This window comes from Pseudophryne corroboree, chromosome 6 (assembly GCF_028390025.1).
Source record: "Pseudophryne corroboree isolate aPseCor3 chromosome 6, aPseCor3.hap2, whole genome shotgun sequence".
In the NCBI taxonomy this organism is placed as follows: domain Eukaryota; kingdom Metazoa; phylum Chordata; class Amphibia; order Anura; family Myobatrachidae; genus Pseudophryne; species Pseudophryne corroboree.
The window spans coordinates 341629149-341643506 of NC_086449.1; the positions used below are offsets into that span (position 1 = coordinate 341629149).

The 14358-nt window shown below is 47.4% G+C and overlaps 1 protein-coding gene across 2 annotated transcripts in view; it reads right to left on the reverse strand.

Annotated features, from left to right (window-relative positions):
• The window catches only part of BBS4 (Bardet-Biedl syndrome 4), a 72616-nt gene that overhangs the window by 29214 nt on the left and 29044 nt on the right, over window positions 1-14358 (reverse strand). For both annotated transcript variants that reach the window (XM_063926485.1, XM_063926486.1), the window contains exons 9-11: window positions 14304-14358; window positions 13853-13921; window positions 11404-11556 (exon numbers count right to left, since the gene is read on the reverse strand). In XM_063926485.1, the coding sequence (XP_063782555.1) occupies window positions 11404-11556; window positions 13853-13921; window positions 14304-14358 (277 nt within the window). The remainder of the gene's footprint in view (window positions 1-11403; window positions 11557-13852; window positions 13922-14303) is intronic.

The following is a 14358-nucleotide window of genomic DNA, read 5'->3' on the forward strand; positions in this document are numbered from 1 at the left end:
TGCTGACAGTGCTATCACATGATTTTCCGCCCAGCGAAGAATCCTTGCCACTTCCGTCATTGCCCTCCTGCTTCTTGTGCCGCCCTGTCTGTTTACGTGGGCGACTGCCGTGATGTTGTCCGACTGGATCAACACCGGCTGACCCTGAAGCAGAGGTCTTGCCTGACTTAGGGCATTGTAAATGGCCCTGAGTTCCAGGATATTTATGTGAAGTGACGTTTCCATGCTTGACCACAAGCCCTGGAAATTTCTTCCCTGTGTGACTGCTCCCCAGCCCCTCAGGCTGGCATCCGTGGTCACCAGGACCCAATCCTGAATGCCGAATCTGCGGCCCTCTAGGAGATGAGCACTCTGTAACCACCACAGGAGAGACACCCTTGTCCTTGGAGACAGGGTTATCCGCTGATGCATTTGAAGATGCGATCCGGACCATTTGTCCAGCAGATCCCACTGAAAAGTTCTTGCGTGGAATCTGCCGAATGGAATCGCTTCGTAAGAAGCCACCATCTTTCCCAGGACCCTTGTGCATTGATGTACTGACACTTGGCCTGGTCTTAGGAGTTTCCTGACTAGGTCGGATAACTCCCTGGCTTTCTCTTCCGGGAGAAACACCTTTTTCTGTACTGTGTCCAGAATCATTCCTAGGAACAGCAGACGTGTCGTCGGAATCAGCTGCGATTTTGGAATATTTAGAATCAATCCGTGCTGTCGTAGTACTACTTGAGATAGCGCTACTCCGACCTCTAACTGTTCTCTGGACCTTGCCCTTATCAGGAGATCGTCCAAGTAAGGGATAATTAAGACGCCTTTTCTTCGAAGAAGAATCATCATTTCGGCCATTACCTTGGTAAAGACCGGGGTGCCGTGGACAATCCAAACGGCAGCGTCTGAAACGGATAGTGACAGTTCTGTACCACAAACCTGAGGTACCCTTGGTGAGAAGGGCAAATTGGGACATGGAGGTAAGCATCCTTGATGTCCAGAGACACCATATAGTCCCCTTCTTCCAGGTTCGCTATCACTGCTCTGAGTGACTCCATCTTGAACTTGAACCTTTTTATGTAAGTGTTCAAGGATTTCAGATTTAAAATGGGTCTCACCGAGCCGTCCGGCTTCGGTACCACAAACAGCGTGGAATAATACCCCTTTCCCTGTTGTAGGAAGGGTACCTTGATTATCACTTGCTGGGAATACAGCTTGTGAATGGCTTCCAATACCGCCTCCCTGTCGGGGGGAGACGTTGGTAAAGCAGACTTCAGGAACCGGCGAGGGGGAGACGTCTCGAATTCCAATTTGTACCCCTGAGATACTACCTGCAGGATCCAGGGGTCCACTTGCGAGTGAGCCCACTGCGCGCTGAAATTCTTGAGACGGGCCCCCACCGTCTTGCCTGAGTCCGCTTGTAAGGCCCCAGCGTCATGCTGAGGACTTGGCAGAAGCGGGGGAGGGCTTCTGTTCGTGGGAAGAGGCTGTCTGCTGCAGTCTTTTTCCCCTTCCTCTGCCCCGGGGCAGATATGAGTGGCCTTTTGCCCGCTTGCCCTTATGGGGACGAAAGGACTGAGCCTGAAAAGACGGTATCTTTTTCTGCTGTGAGGTGACTTGGGGTAAAAAGGTGGATTTCCCAGCCGTTGCCGTGGCCACCAGGTCCGATAGACCGACCCCAAATAACTCCTCCCCTTTATACGGCAATACTTCCATATGCCGTTTGGAATCCGCATCACCTGACCACTGTCGCGCCCATAACCCTCTTCTGGCAGAAATGGACATCGCACTTACTCTTGATGCCAGAGTGCAAATATCCCTCTGTGCATCACGCATATATAGAAATGCATCCTTTAAATGCTCTATAGTCAATAATATATTGTCCCTGTCCAGGGTATCAATATTTTCAGTCAGGGAATCCGACCAAGCCACCCCAGCACTGCACATCCAGGCTGAGGCGATTGCTGGTCGCAGTATAATACCAGTATGTGTGTATATACTTTTTAGGATATTTTCCAGCTTCCTATCAGCTGGTTCCTTGAGGGCGGCCGTATCAGGAGACGGTAACGCCACTTGTTTTGATAAGCGTGTGAGCGCCTTATCCACTCTAGGGGGTGTTTCCCAACGCGCCCTAACCTCTGGCGGGAAAGGGTATAATGCCAATAATTTTTTAGAAATTAGCAGTTTTTTATCGGGGGAAACCCACGCTTCATCACACACCTCATTTAATTCATCTGATTCAGGAAAAACTACGGGTAGTTTTTTCACACCCCACATAATACCCTTTTTTGTGGTACTTGTAGTATCAGAAATGTTCAAAACCTCCTTCATTGCCGTGATCATGTAACGTGTGGCCCTACTGGAAAATACGTTTGTTTCCTCACCGTCGACACTGGAGTCAGTGTCCGTGTCAGTGTCTGTATCGACCTGAGGTAACGGGCGTTTTATAGCCCCTGACGGTGTTTGAGACGCCTGTACAGGTATTAACTGATTTGCCGGCTGTCTCATGTCGTCAACAGTCTTTTGTAAAGTGCCGACACTATCACGTAATTCTTTCCATAAGACCATCCAGTCAGGTGTCGACTCCCTAGGGGGTGACATCACTAACACAGGCAATTGCTCCGCCTCCACACCATTTTCCTCCTCATACATGTCGACACAGCGTACCGACACACAGCACACACACACAGGGAATGCTCTGATAGAGGACAGGACCCCACTAGCCCTTTGGGGAGACAGAGGGAGAGTTTGCCAGCACACACCAGAGCGCTATATATATACAGGGATAACCTTATATAAGTGTTTTTCCCTAATATAGCTGCTGTATATATTAATATGCCAATTTAGTGCCCACCCCCTATCTTGTTTTACCCTGTTTCTGTAGTGCAGGACTGCAGGGGAGAGTCAGGGAGCCTTCCTCCAACGGAGCTGTGAGGAAAAAATGGCGCCAGTGTGCTGAGATAGGCTCCGCCCCTTAAACTTTTACACTAAGCAGCTCAGGAGAGCCCCTTAGCCTGCACCCGTCTCGTTCGGGCACAAAAATCTAACTGAGGCTTGGAGGAGGGTCATAGGGGGAGGAGCCAGTGCACACCAGGTAGTCCTAAAGCTTTTTACTTTTGTGCCCAGTCTCCTGCGGAGCCGCTATTCCCCATGGTCCTTTCGGAGTCCCCAGCATCCACTAGGACGTTAGAGAAATAAACACATACAAAACTGATATGCTTATACGAGTTTACGCAAAGAGACACCATGCAGGGTAGTAGTTGGATTTGAAACTCAGAAGCACAGATGCTGGTGATAAACTCTTCCAAACATCATGGCAGGCTGTCCTGCTGCACTCAGGACACATACAGGGGTTTGATGAGCTACATTTCATCTTGGCACACTGAGAGGCTGAACGGAGGAATTTGATCTTACATATTACCATCTACATTTATTTTGATGTTCATGAGTGTGACACCCATTCGTTATATATCTGGCTGAAAGACGTGCTGTGAGAATCAGAAGTGTTTTTATCTTATTTTTGTGAAATTTTTCATTAATAAAACTGTTCCTTATCCAGAATATTGAATGGATTTAATCTGTGTGATGATTAAGTCAGCTGGAAACATAGTAACAGATCCCCTGCATTCTTTATAAATAACTAAAGGTGGGAACACACTGGTAGATATATCTGAAGATCAATGGATCTGCAGATATATCTATAGCAGGATCGGGCAGTGTGTTGTGCATACACACTGCCCTATCCGTCATAACTGACGTCACAAACTGGGCGGGCATTTACAGTAGAGCCGTCAATCACTGCCAGCTGCTGCAGGAAGTGTACAGGCAGTCAACTGACCGCCTGTACACACATAGGGGTATATTCAATTGAAGTCGGATCCATTCCGACATTCATTTGTCGGAATGGCTCCGACCTTGGCTATTCAATGCTATCTCAATTCGACTTTTAAAAATTCGAATTGAGATGCGGGAGGGGAGACGGGGGGGAGACGGGGGAGAGCCGCGGGCAGACGGGGGAGAGCAGCGCTACAGCAGCGACTATATAGCCGCTGTAGCGCTGCTCTCCCCCGTCTACCCGCGGCTCTCCTCCATCTCCCCCCCGTCTCAGCCTCTCTCCATCCGCGCATCACAGCAGTCACTCACGGCAGCGTCCACCTGGCTCCAGCTAGCAAGGTCTCGCTTGCTGGAGCCAGGTGGATGCTGCTGTAAGCGGCGGCTGTGACATCCTCCGGCGCTGCTCTCTCCGTCTCACTTCGACTTTTTTTAAAGTCGAATTGAGATGGTTGAAAAGGGGGCCAAAACGGACACGTTTTCAACACAAGCACGCGAATCGGCAGCTATTCCGCCGATCCACGTGCTTTTCGACAAGTTGAATTACTCAACTTGTCGAAAAATTTAGGTTTAGATTGAATAGGTCGGAACCCCTTCTGACCTAAAAAAAAAGACGAAAACTATCGTTCATCGCTGGTGCCCTGTCGTTTGTGCATGCAGGCCAATATGGACGATCTCGTTCATATTTGCCTGCACTGCTATGTAACTGGTTGAGGGGGGGGGGAAAGAAGAAACTTCACTCCTCCCGTCACTGCCGGCCCCGCCGCCGGGTCGCCCGCCGGCCGTATCCGCCGTCGGGCAGCTCGGCGGCGGATCGCGCAATGTGTACGGCCCTTAAGCTATATAAAGAGACTTTGGATCCTGTTCACAGTCTTGTCTGATTTAACCTTGTTCAAAGCCACAGATTACTGCCTTGTTCACAGTATCCTGTTTCAAGTCATATCTGAAAATTCCTTGCCTTCACAGCCTGCTCACAGCCCTGGACTCTTGTGGGAATTCTGGACATTAATCAGGATTTCATGTCTGCTAAACTTTACTTGCTGTAAGTATAAACTGCCTTGCCTTGGACTGCACAGCTTATTGTAACAGACACTTACAAATTAATTGAATTTTGTCTCAGCATTACAACAGACCAGCGAGTTATTATTTCCTTGCATTTTCTCTTACGTCCTAGTGGATACTGGGGGGTCTTGTACTTTAGTACCATGGAGTATAGATAGGGTCCACTGGAGCCTGGCACTTTAAAAACTTTTAGTGTGTGCATGTTTGTGCTGGCCCCTCCCCTCTATGCCCCTCCTATCAGACTCAGTTTAGCAAATTGTGCCCGAGGAGCTGGGTGCACTTCTTTGGAGCTCCAGAGATTTTTCTTTTAAGTTTATTATTTTCAGGTAGTTCTGGTTGGCAACCAGACTAACTGCTTTGTGGGACTTAGAGGGGGGACCGAACCAACCTCTTGAGGGTTAATGGTTTGTAATCCCAGCTGACCGGACACTGAGCTCCTGAGGTGCTGATCACACTCCGTTAGTATTTGTGCGCACGCCGGCAGCTAGCCACCACCCTCTAACAGATGCCGAAGATCCAGGTGCGGTGAGTGTTACACCGGGGTCCCGGTTAGCAGGTCCCCGGTGCAGTGTTGGCGGCAAGTCATTCGGCAGTCATGGAACCGGAGCTGCGGTGCCAGCCGCGGACAAACTGGCTCTGGGCTACAAGCCCCGTAGTGCTCACTGTCTTAAGGCTATGTGTGGACTGTATATGGATGTATAATGTTATTTTTAACTTTGCCAGTATAAAATCGCGCCATTACAGGGGGCGGGGCTTTCCAGAGCGGGAAAAGAGGCGGAAAGCCATTTCCTGCTGCTGGTGATCATCAGGCTGCATGAACGCTGCTCCTCCAGGGAGCCACGATGACACAGACTGTAAACTGGTACCAGGGGGTCATAGAAGGGGGGAGCACGCCAGCGGTAGCACCGCTGCACTCCTATCAGGTCATACACATACTTTCACACTCTGAGCTGTTGTGTTTCTGTGTGCTGGTGTCCGCTCCTCAGTGTCACTCCAGGGGCTCTCTAGGGTCTATGTGGAGCTGTTAGTCAGTGGGCTAAGCTGTATTATGGTTGTCTAAAATGTCTGTGGACATGGGTATGTGTACTGTTTGTAACTCAATCCCCTCTTCAGCGGGGTCACTCATGTGTGAACAATGTTCTTGGTCACCACAGGGACACAGTTCACAGGCAACTGACTGGCTGGATAGTTTCAAAAACATGATTCAGAATGTAAATTCAGAATTGGTGGCTGCTAAAAGAGAGAGTCAGGTGCTAAGACAATCTATTGATTGTGTGGCTAAGGCTGCAGATGCCAAGAAGGCTTATCAGCCCCCTCTAGTGGTATCCCATAAACGCTCACTGCCTCAGGTATTACAGTCTGATTCTGACTCTGATCAGCCGGATGTGGATGATGATGATGATTATATGTATGAGGACAGCTCTCTGTCCCCTGGAGTGGAGGCTCTCATGCTATTAGAGAGGTCCTCCACATACCTGATCAGGAGGCAGAACCAGATAAGGAATTATATTTTAATGTCCGACAAAAGACCTCAGCAACTTTTCCTGTGTCTAAGGAATTTAACTCCCTGGCCAGGGAGGCTTGGTTAAACCCTGATAAAAAAAACTTAAGATCCCTCAGAGGTTTTTAACTACTTTTCCCCTCCCTGCTGAGGACAGGAAGATGTGGGAAAACCCACCATTAGTCGATACGTCTGTATCTGGACTGTCCAAAAAATTAGTACTACCGGTACCAGGGGCTGTATCCCTGAAGGAGCCAGCTGACCGTAAGATTAAGACTACACTCTAGGCAATTTATACGGCAGCAGGTGCAGCACAGCGCCCCACAATAGTTTGTAGGTGGATTTCTCGGGCGGTAGTCAGGTGGTCTGACACTGTTATTTAAGGTTTAGACTCTCTACCCTGGAATAAGGTCATTACTTTGCTGCAACATATACAGGATGCTGTAAACTTTATGAGCGAAGCTATTAAGGAGTTGTGTAAGGTAAATGGCATGGCCGCACTACTGCTATGGCTGTTTCGGCGCGCAGGGCTCTGTGGTTACATCAGTGGTCAGCTGATACTGACTCCAAAAAGGGTGTAGAAAATCTTCCATTTACAGGTGATGCCTTGTTTGGAGATTAATTAAATAAATGGATCTCCCAGGCTACGGCGGGTAAGTCTACATATCTGCCGTCGGCTGCGCCGCCTGCTAGATGTTCCTACACCAGACCCTCCTTGCAGTCCTTTCCTGTGGCGAAGTTCAGAGGCAGGGGCCGAGGGGACTCCACCACCTCCAGAGCACCTCGTGGTAAGTCCCGTAAACTTGCACCTGCCGTCTCCATGGACCAGACCACCGGTTCTCCTGCCGCGTGACAGCTGGCCCCAGCGGAGAAGTGCCTTTCAGGTAGGTGATCGCCTTCAATACTTCGCCCACGTGTTCGGTGCGCCCCATCTTGGACTTGAAGTCTCTAAACCTGTATCTGCGGGTATTCAAATTCAAGATGGAATCCCTGCGGGTGTTGGTGTCCGCGCTGGAGGAGGGGGAGTTCATGGTATCTCTGGATGTCAAGGATGCTTACCTACACATTCCCATGTGGCCCCCTCATCAGGCTTACCTCAGGGTCGCCATACTGAATCACCATTTCCAGTTTCAGGCCTTGCCCTTTGGATTATCCACAGCTCTGAGGGTTTTCACCAAGGTCATGGCGGAGATGATGCTACAGCTGCGCATGATGGGAGTGAACATAGGGGGTCATTCCGAGTTGATCGCTCGCTAGCGGTTTTTAGCAGTCGTGCAAACGCTATGCCGCCGCCCACTGGGAGTGTATTTTAGCTTAGCAGAAGTGCAAACGAAAGGATCGCAGAGCGGCTACAAAAAATATTTGTGCAGTTTCAGAGAAGCTTCAGACCTACTCAGCGCTTGCGATCACTTCAGACTGTTCAGCTACTGTTTTGACGTCACAAACACGCCCAGCCACGCCTGCATTTTTCCTGGCACGCCTACGTTTTTTCGAACACTCCCTGAAAACGGTCAGTTGACACCCAGAAACGCCCTCTTCCTGTCAATCACTCTGCGGCCAGCAGTGTGCGACTGAAAAGCTTCGCTAGACCTTGTGTGAAACTACATTGTTCGTTGCAATAGTACGACGCACGTGCGCATTGCACCGCACACGCAGAAGTGACTTTTTTTGCCTGATCGCTGCACAGCGAACGAATGGAGCTAGCGATCAACTCAGAATGACCCCCATAGTCCCCTACTTGGACGATCTCCTAATAAAGGCTGTGTCCAGGGAGCGTCTGCTGGACAGCATCGATCTGACGACTCGACTACTGACGGTTCATGGGTGGATCCTAAATTTTCAGAAGTCTCACCTGGAACAGACCCAACGTCTTCAGTTCCTGGGGATGATACTGGATACTGTGTCTCAAGAGGTGTTTCTCCCGAGGGACAAAGCCTTGACAATCCAGGCCATGGTTCGCTTGGTCCTCGCAAGGTATCCATACACCTTTGCATCCAATTACTGGGCAAGATGGTGGCTGCTTACGAGGCAATCCAATACGGCAGATTTCATGCCCGACCATTTCAGCTGGATCTGCTGGACAAATGTTCAGGGTCTCAACTTCACATGCATCAGGAAGTGACGTTGTCCCCGCAAGCCCGGATTTCTCTCTTATAGTGGATACAGGTTCCTCACCTGGTGGAGGGCAGGAGTTTCAATATCCACCCATGGATTTTACAGACAACAGATGCCAGCCTCCGGGGTTGGGGGCTGTGACCCAAGGGGCCCAGTTCCAGGGGATTTGGTCAAGACAGGAATCTGCCCTACCAATAAACATCCTGGAACTCAGGGCAGTTTACAATGCTCTTCTGCAGGCTTCTCATCTCCTGAAGGATCAGGCGATTCAGGTTCAGTCAGACAACACCAAGGCAGTGGTGTACATCAACTGACAAGGGGGAACAAGAGTGAGACAAAGAGAATTCAAGAAATATGCGCAATTAAACCATAAAGCAGCTACAGTTTAAGTGTACTGGGTATATCACCCAAGATACCTGGAAAACAGTCATTAGAAAAAAGAATAGTACACAAACCACAGCGCTTGATATGGTAACCAAGTTAACACCAATTGTGAAGATTTAATAAAAAACTCAATCACCCCAAAAATAGATCCTTAAAATCCTGATGACTGGGATCTCATTCAAATGTATGGGAAACAGAAAACAAACACACAATAGTGCAACACGTTTTCACAATTAATCATTATTTATTCCAGGTTTGCACTTACAATAAGGATGAGCAATAAAGCATGTAGTATTCCACAGAATTGGAAGGCAAAGTCCAAATGGTGCATCTAGTTGTCACAGGGATTTCCCTCAGCAGCATGTGAAAACCGGGAATGAAAAAAAGTGCAAATAGTGCATGCAGAGTGTCTTAAATAAAATGAGCTGCAACTTGGTCTGGTTCGAACACGGTTGTTAAATTCTATAGGTTCGATACCTTGGCCAAGGATGACCTTCAGTTTGGTCAGGAGGTTTTGCAGGGGTCTCAGCACTCCCTCGCCCGTTTGGGAGCTTTGGGACTTCCCAATGGTACTAAAGTACAAGACCCGAGTATCCGCTAGGACGTAAGAGAAAATAGGAATTTAATACCTACCGGTAATTTCTTTTCTCTTAGTCTGTAGTGGATACTGGGTGCCCGCCTCAGTGCCTCGTTCCTGCTTACCGGTGTAAGTTTTTGGTTGGACCGATGTTGTGGTCCTCTTCTGTTGTTGGGATAGCAGTGCTGTCCTGGTTAGGTTGGTGTTACTATCCTCTGTTCTGGTTAGCTCCCTCCTTTCGTTTTTGGTTGTGTGTTGGCTTATTGCCACACCGCTGTTGTTTCGTTCTTCTCTCAGATTATGTCCGTCTCCTCGGGCACAGTTTCCTAATCTGAGCCTGATAGGAGGGGCATAGAGGGGAGGAGCCAGCACACACATACACACATTAAAAGTTTTTAAATTGCCAGGCTCCAGGGGATCCCAATCTATACCCCATGGTACTAAAGTACAACACCCCAGTATCCACTACAGACTAGGAGAAAAGGAATTACCGGTAGGTATTAAATTCCTATTTCAAACTGGTTGTGTCCTGTCCATAAAACAAAACTAGAACCTTTTTAACACTATTGTAGTTCTAATATGTTTAAGACAACCATGGTACTTGGTTTGATGTATACTGCAATTTGGGTTTAAACTGGATCCTAACAGTCTGTAGCTGTTGTGCCCGGTGTTGCTGCCCCCTCCCTCCCTATGTCAGTGCATCATTTATAGCATCTCAATGTCTCTCTCTCCTCCTTTCCTATCCCTTAGCTGGCTTTCCCCATTTTCCACCTCCTCTTGCTCCATTTCTCTTATCCACTCCCCCACTCTTCTCTCTTCCCTGTATGCTTTGCATTGCAGTATGATTTATCAGTCCTTCTGGATATTTATAGGCTTGGCGGTCGGTTAATATTGCCTACATATCTGGCCAAAGCTGAGTGCCAGGAGCTCACCGAACAGAACAGAGATACAGAACCGTGTCTAGGCCACTGCAGAGATCAAAGAAGGGAAATGCTGCAGTCGGGTATGGGACACATTAATGGAGAGCCAGAGCACTTGTAGCAGGGTATGGAGGGGACATCAGGGCCAATGACACCTGTAAGGGGGCTGGGGCAAACAGATATAGAATTATATAATAGATACTGTGTATACAAATTCTGGCTTTGGTAGACAGGGGAGAAAAGCAGATGTTCCATAAGCTTTCTGAATTTTTTTTTCTTCCCAGCTACTGATTAGCTCCTTTGGTGTAACTAATCATGGTAACAGATTAGCATAGTGTCTGATTGGTAAACAGGTCACACAAGCTAATAAGCAGGCTTTCATTATTCCCTACACTAAAGCTAACTACACGCTGGGCCGATTTGCCAATAACTGGGACATCACCCTGACTTATTGTATAGTGTGTCTGAATGATCGTTTCAGCGTTTCACCAATAATTCTGGAAAATCTTGCCCACACATAGAAGCGATCGATTTTGTGATCTGTCGTCCCAGACAAAAAATCTCGGCCACAATCTCCCGATATCGAGCAGTGTGTGCGCATTCTCAATAATATGCCCATATTTCCTATGTTTACCTATCAAAATATCATCCTCCTTGTAGGTGGACATATGCAAATGCAGTGTGATGTGGCAGAAAATTAGTAACTTTAAATATAAAAAAAAATCTTTTGTCGTGTGTAGCTCAGATATTGGTGCCTACAACTTCCTTAAAAATCGTCCGATTGTCGGGCTGACCAAAAAATATCTGACAGTGTGTACCTTAACTGTTCACTCAAGTCACCAATCAATCTAAATACCAATCCACCATTATCCTGTATGCCCATCAATGAGAACTCATTAATAGAGTAGGTGTAAGATTAGAAATACGTTATTGGTGTTACCCACTGTATTGCTCTTTGATTAAGTGTTAATTTTGAGATTGGTAAAAGTGATAACAAAGCTAATGACAGAAGAAGAGAAAACCACTCTTACCGCCACATATTTCTTTTTGCCATAAAAGCACATGCCGATGTTGTTCCACAGAGGGGAGCTCTCAGGCACACTGGCAGCTGCGACGCGATACTTGCTGAGAGCCACGTCATAATCACCATGAGACTGCATCATACAGCCAGCTGCTAATATGCCCTTCAAAACAAAGTATCGCTGAGTCATGCAGCTACCAACGCATTAATAGGAAAACTATCATCTATTTTCTCTGATTTGTAATACTTCAGTGTATTATTGCAAAAAGAAGCCTGAATATTTTCAAAGATTCAATGTCATCTGTATTACTTGTAGTACCTGCCTATAGCATGTCATATATACACTGTACTCAGTAGCGGCTCTTGCCACGGGCAAGCAGGCTTTTTGCCCGGGGCGCCGCTGTCCCGAGAGAGTAGCCGCCACCGTGGCAAGAGCTGCTATTCCTGATCCCCGCTCTCAGTCCCCGGCTGCAGCAGGCGCCACTGACAGACAATACAGGTCATAATTGAGCGGCGGCCAGAGACGGAGGGCAGCGCAGCAGCGGTCGGGAAGCAGGAGCGGGGCTGGTAAGTATTGTGGGGTTTTTTTGTGTGTGTTTGTAAGCGGCACTACTTGGGCACAATTACAGGGGGCAAATATACAGGGGTCACAGCTGCTGGGGGCACAACTAAATTATACTGTAATAAAACCATCCTGTTATGGCATACCAGCTTGTCTCGCGGGTCTGGGACTGAGGGTCGACAGCACAAAGGTCGACACACCTTAGGCCGACGCCAATTGGTCTACACACCTTAGGTCGACATGGACAAAAGGTCGACATGGAAAAAGGTCGACATGAGTTTATGTTTTTTTGGGGGTCGTTTTCTTCGTAGAGTGACCGGGAACCCCAATTAGTGCACCGCGTCCCCTCGCATGGCTCGCCATGCTTCGGGCATGGTGCCTTCGCTCCGCTACCGCTTCGCTCGGCACACTTTACCGTTCCAATCGTAGTCCACGTGGATCGTTAAGTATGAAAAGGTTCAAAAAAAGAAAAAAATCGTGAAAAACTCATGTCGACCTTTTTCCATGTCGACCCAAGGTGTGTCGACCAATTGGCGTCGACCTAAGGTGTGTCGACCTTTGTGCTGTCGACCTGGAGTTCGGATACCTGCCTCGCAGCTGTGTTTGTGCTTGTCCAACTTTAAAAGTGAAGTTCATTTATTATAGTTAGCAATCCACGCCACAAACTGTATAAGTGTACCAAGGAAAGACTTGCATAAGAGCAATAAAAAATCCCAAGGTGCACATTGAGTAAGGAGGGTACACGGTCCTGCTAAAAAAGTCTGCCATTTTCTTCCTAAGCTTGAAACCCTCTTCCCCCTCCTATATCCTCCAAACCCCAATGGAAATGATAGAGAACAGGGATTAGGAAAAGGGAAAGCAATGGGTAGTAGTGCTTAGATAATTAGGCTATTGGGGCATCCATCCAAACTCTGCATGTTGCGTGATAGCTGAACTCTGCATTCATTTTTTTTGGTAAAGTGTCACTACTAAGTTCTTCCTTTTAAAGCAGCATATTACATAGCACTGCCAAAGAAAAAAAAACTGTGGCTATTATCCAGAGACGGATAACTACAGGATGGTCCATAAGTGTGGAAACACCCTTATAAAAAGGAAATGAGTAAGGAGATAGTATTCCGGTGTCTACACATATGATATGGCAGAGAAAACTTTTTAAGCTATGTCACCAGTATGCCCATATCATATGTGTAGACATTGGATTAATATTTCCTTACTCATTTCCATTTTATAAGGGTGTTTCCACGCTTATGGACCGGTCCTAGAGAGGGGCTACTGTATGACCTATCTCCCTAACACCAGATTCACTACAATCCTGCGCAGGCCATAGTGGATAGTGGATGACCACCAATGTGGGCTCCCATATCCCTGTCCATAGAAGGGAGGCCACTTACCCAATGTGGGGTCTGGCACTGCAGCACCCTACTACCTATGATGGCATTGAAAGGGACACTGATCCCCTGGAAGTGGTCCCTCATAGGTACTGGGGGGTGAGGCGGCATGAGGAGACACCGAAAAGGTACCAACTCAGACCACGCCTGGAATCCTGTGACAGTGAGACTTTTTAGATGATGCTGGCAGCACTTTTGGTGAATAGCTGATGTAAAAACTGTTTGCTGCTAGCGAATCCCTATTGAAAAGCAAGCTACTCCGGTGGTCTCCCAGAAATAAATGAGTTCCCTGCAGTTGGGACAGTCAGACTTTAAGAAGAATATGTAAAAGTGCAAAACTCCTGGCTAGACCCTGTATACCTCATTGTCCTGTCTCCCGTCGGAGAAGATAAATATGTGTTACACGGCAACATAACATGGGCAAGTTAGACATCACACCACAGCATATAAATTAGTTTATTAATTTTATGCAAATAAATAAAAACTAAGAATTGCATATATTTACTCACCTTATAATTACTGGGGTCATAAGTCAGAGCATTTCCAAGAAATTCAAATGCTTTTTGATACAAACCATTCTGTGGTTAGAGGGGAAAAAGAAAAGCGAGTAAGCCGAAACTCCATATATAGAACATATGCTTAAACCTCTGAGCAAAAAGACATGCCAGAGGCATAAGAATGACAATAACATAACACACACAAAAGAGAAAGATAGGAAAGGTCTGCAAGTCAGAGAATGTCCACAAAGATCCATGAGCCACACAGATCGTATATAAAGAGAGCACACAGAGGGAGAACACCACAGCAGCAAACAGAGAAATATATTACAAGCAGAATATGACGTACTAACAGAAGAGTAATACGGAATAGAATAAACAAACAAGTGATGTAACAGCCATAAGAAAAGAGGAGACACAGTGACGTGAGAGGAGGGTTATGGAATTAGATCTGCCTTATTACTTGTAAATAGAGGAGTCCCAGTGTGGTTAACAGCTCTGTGCTCTCTGGAGACAAC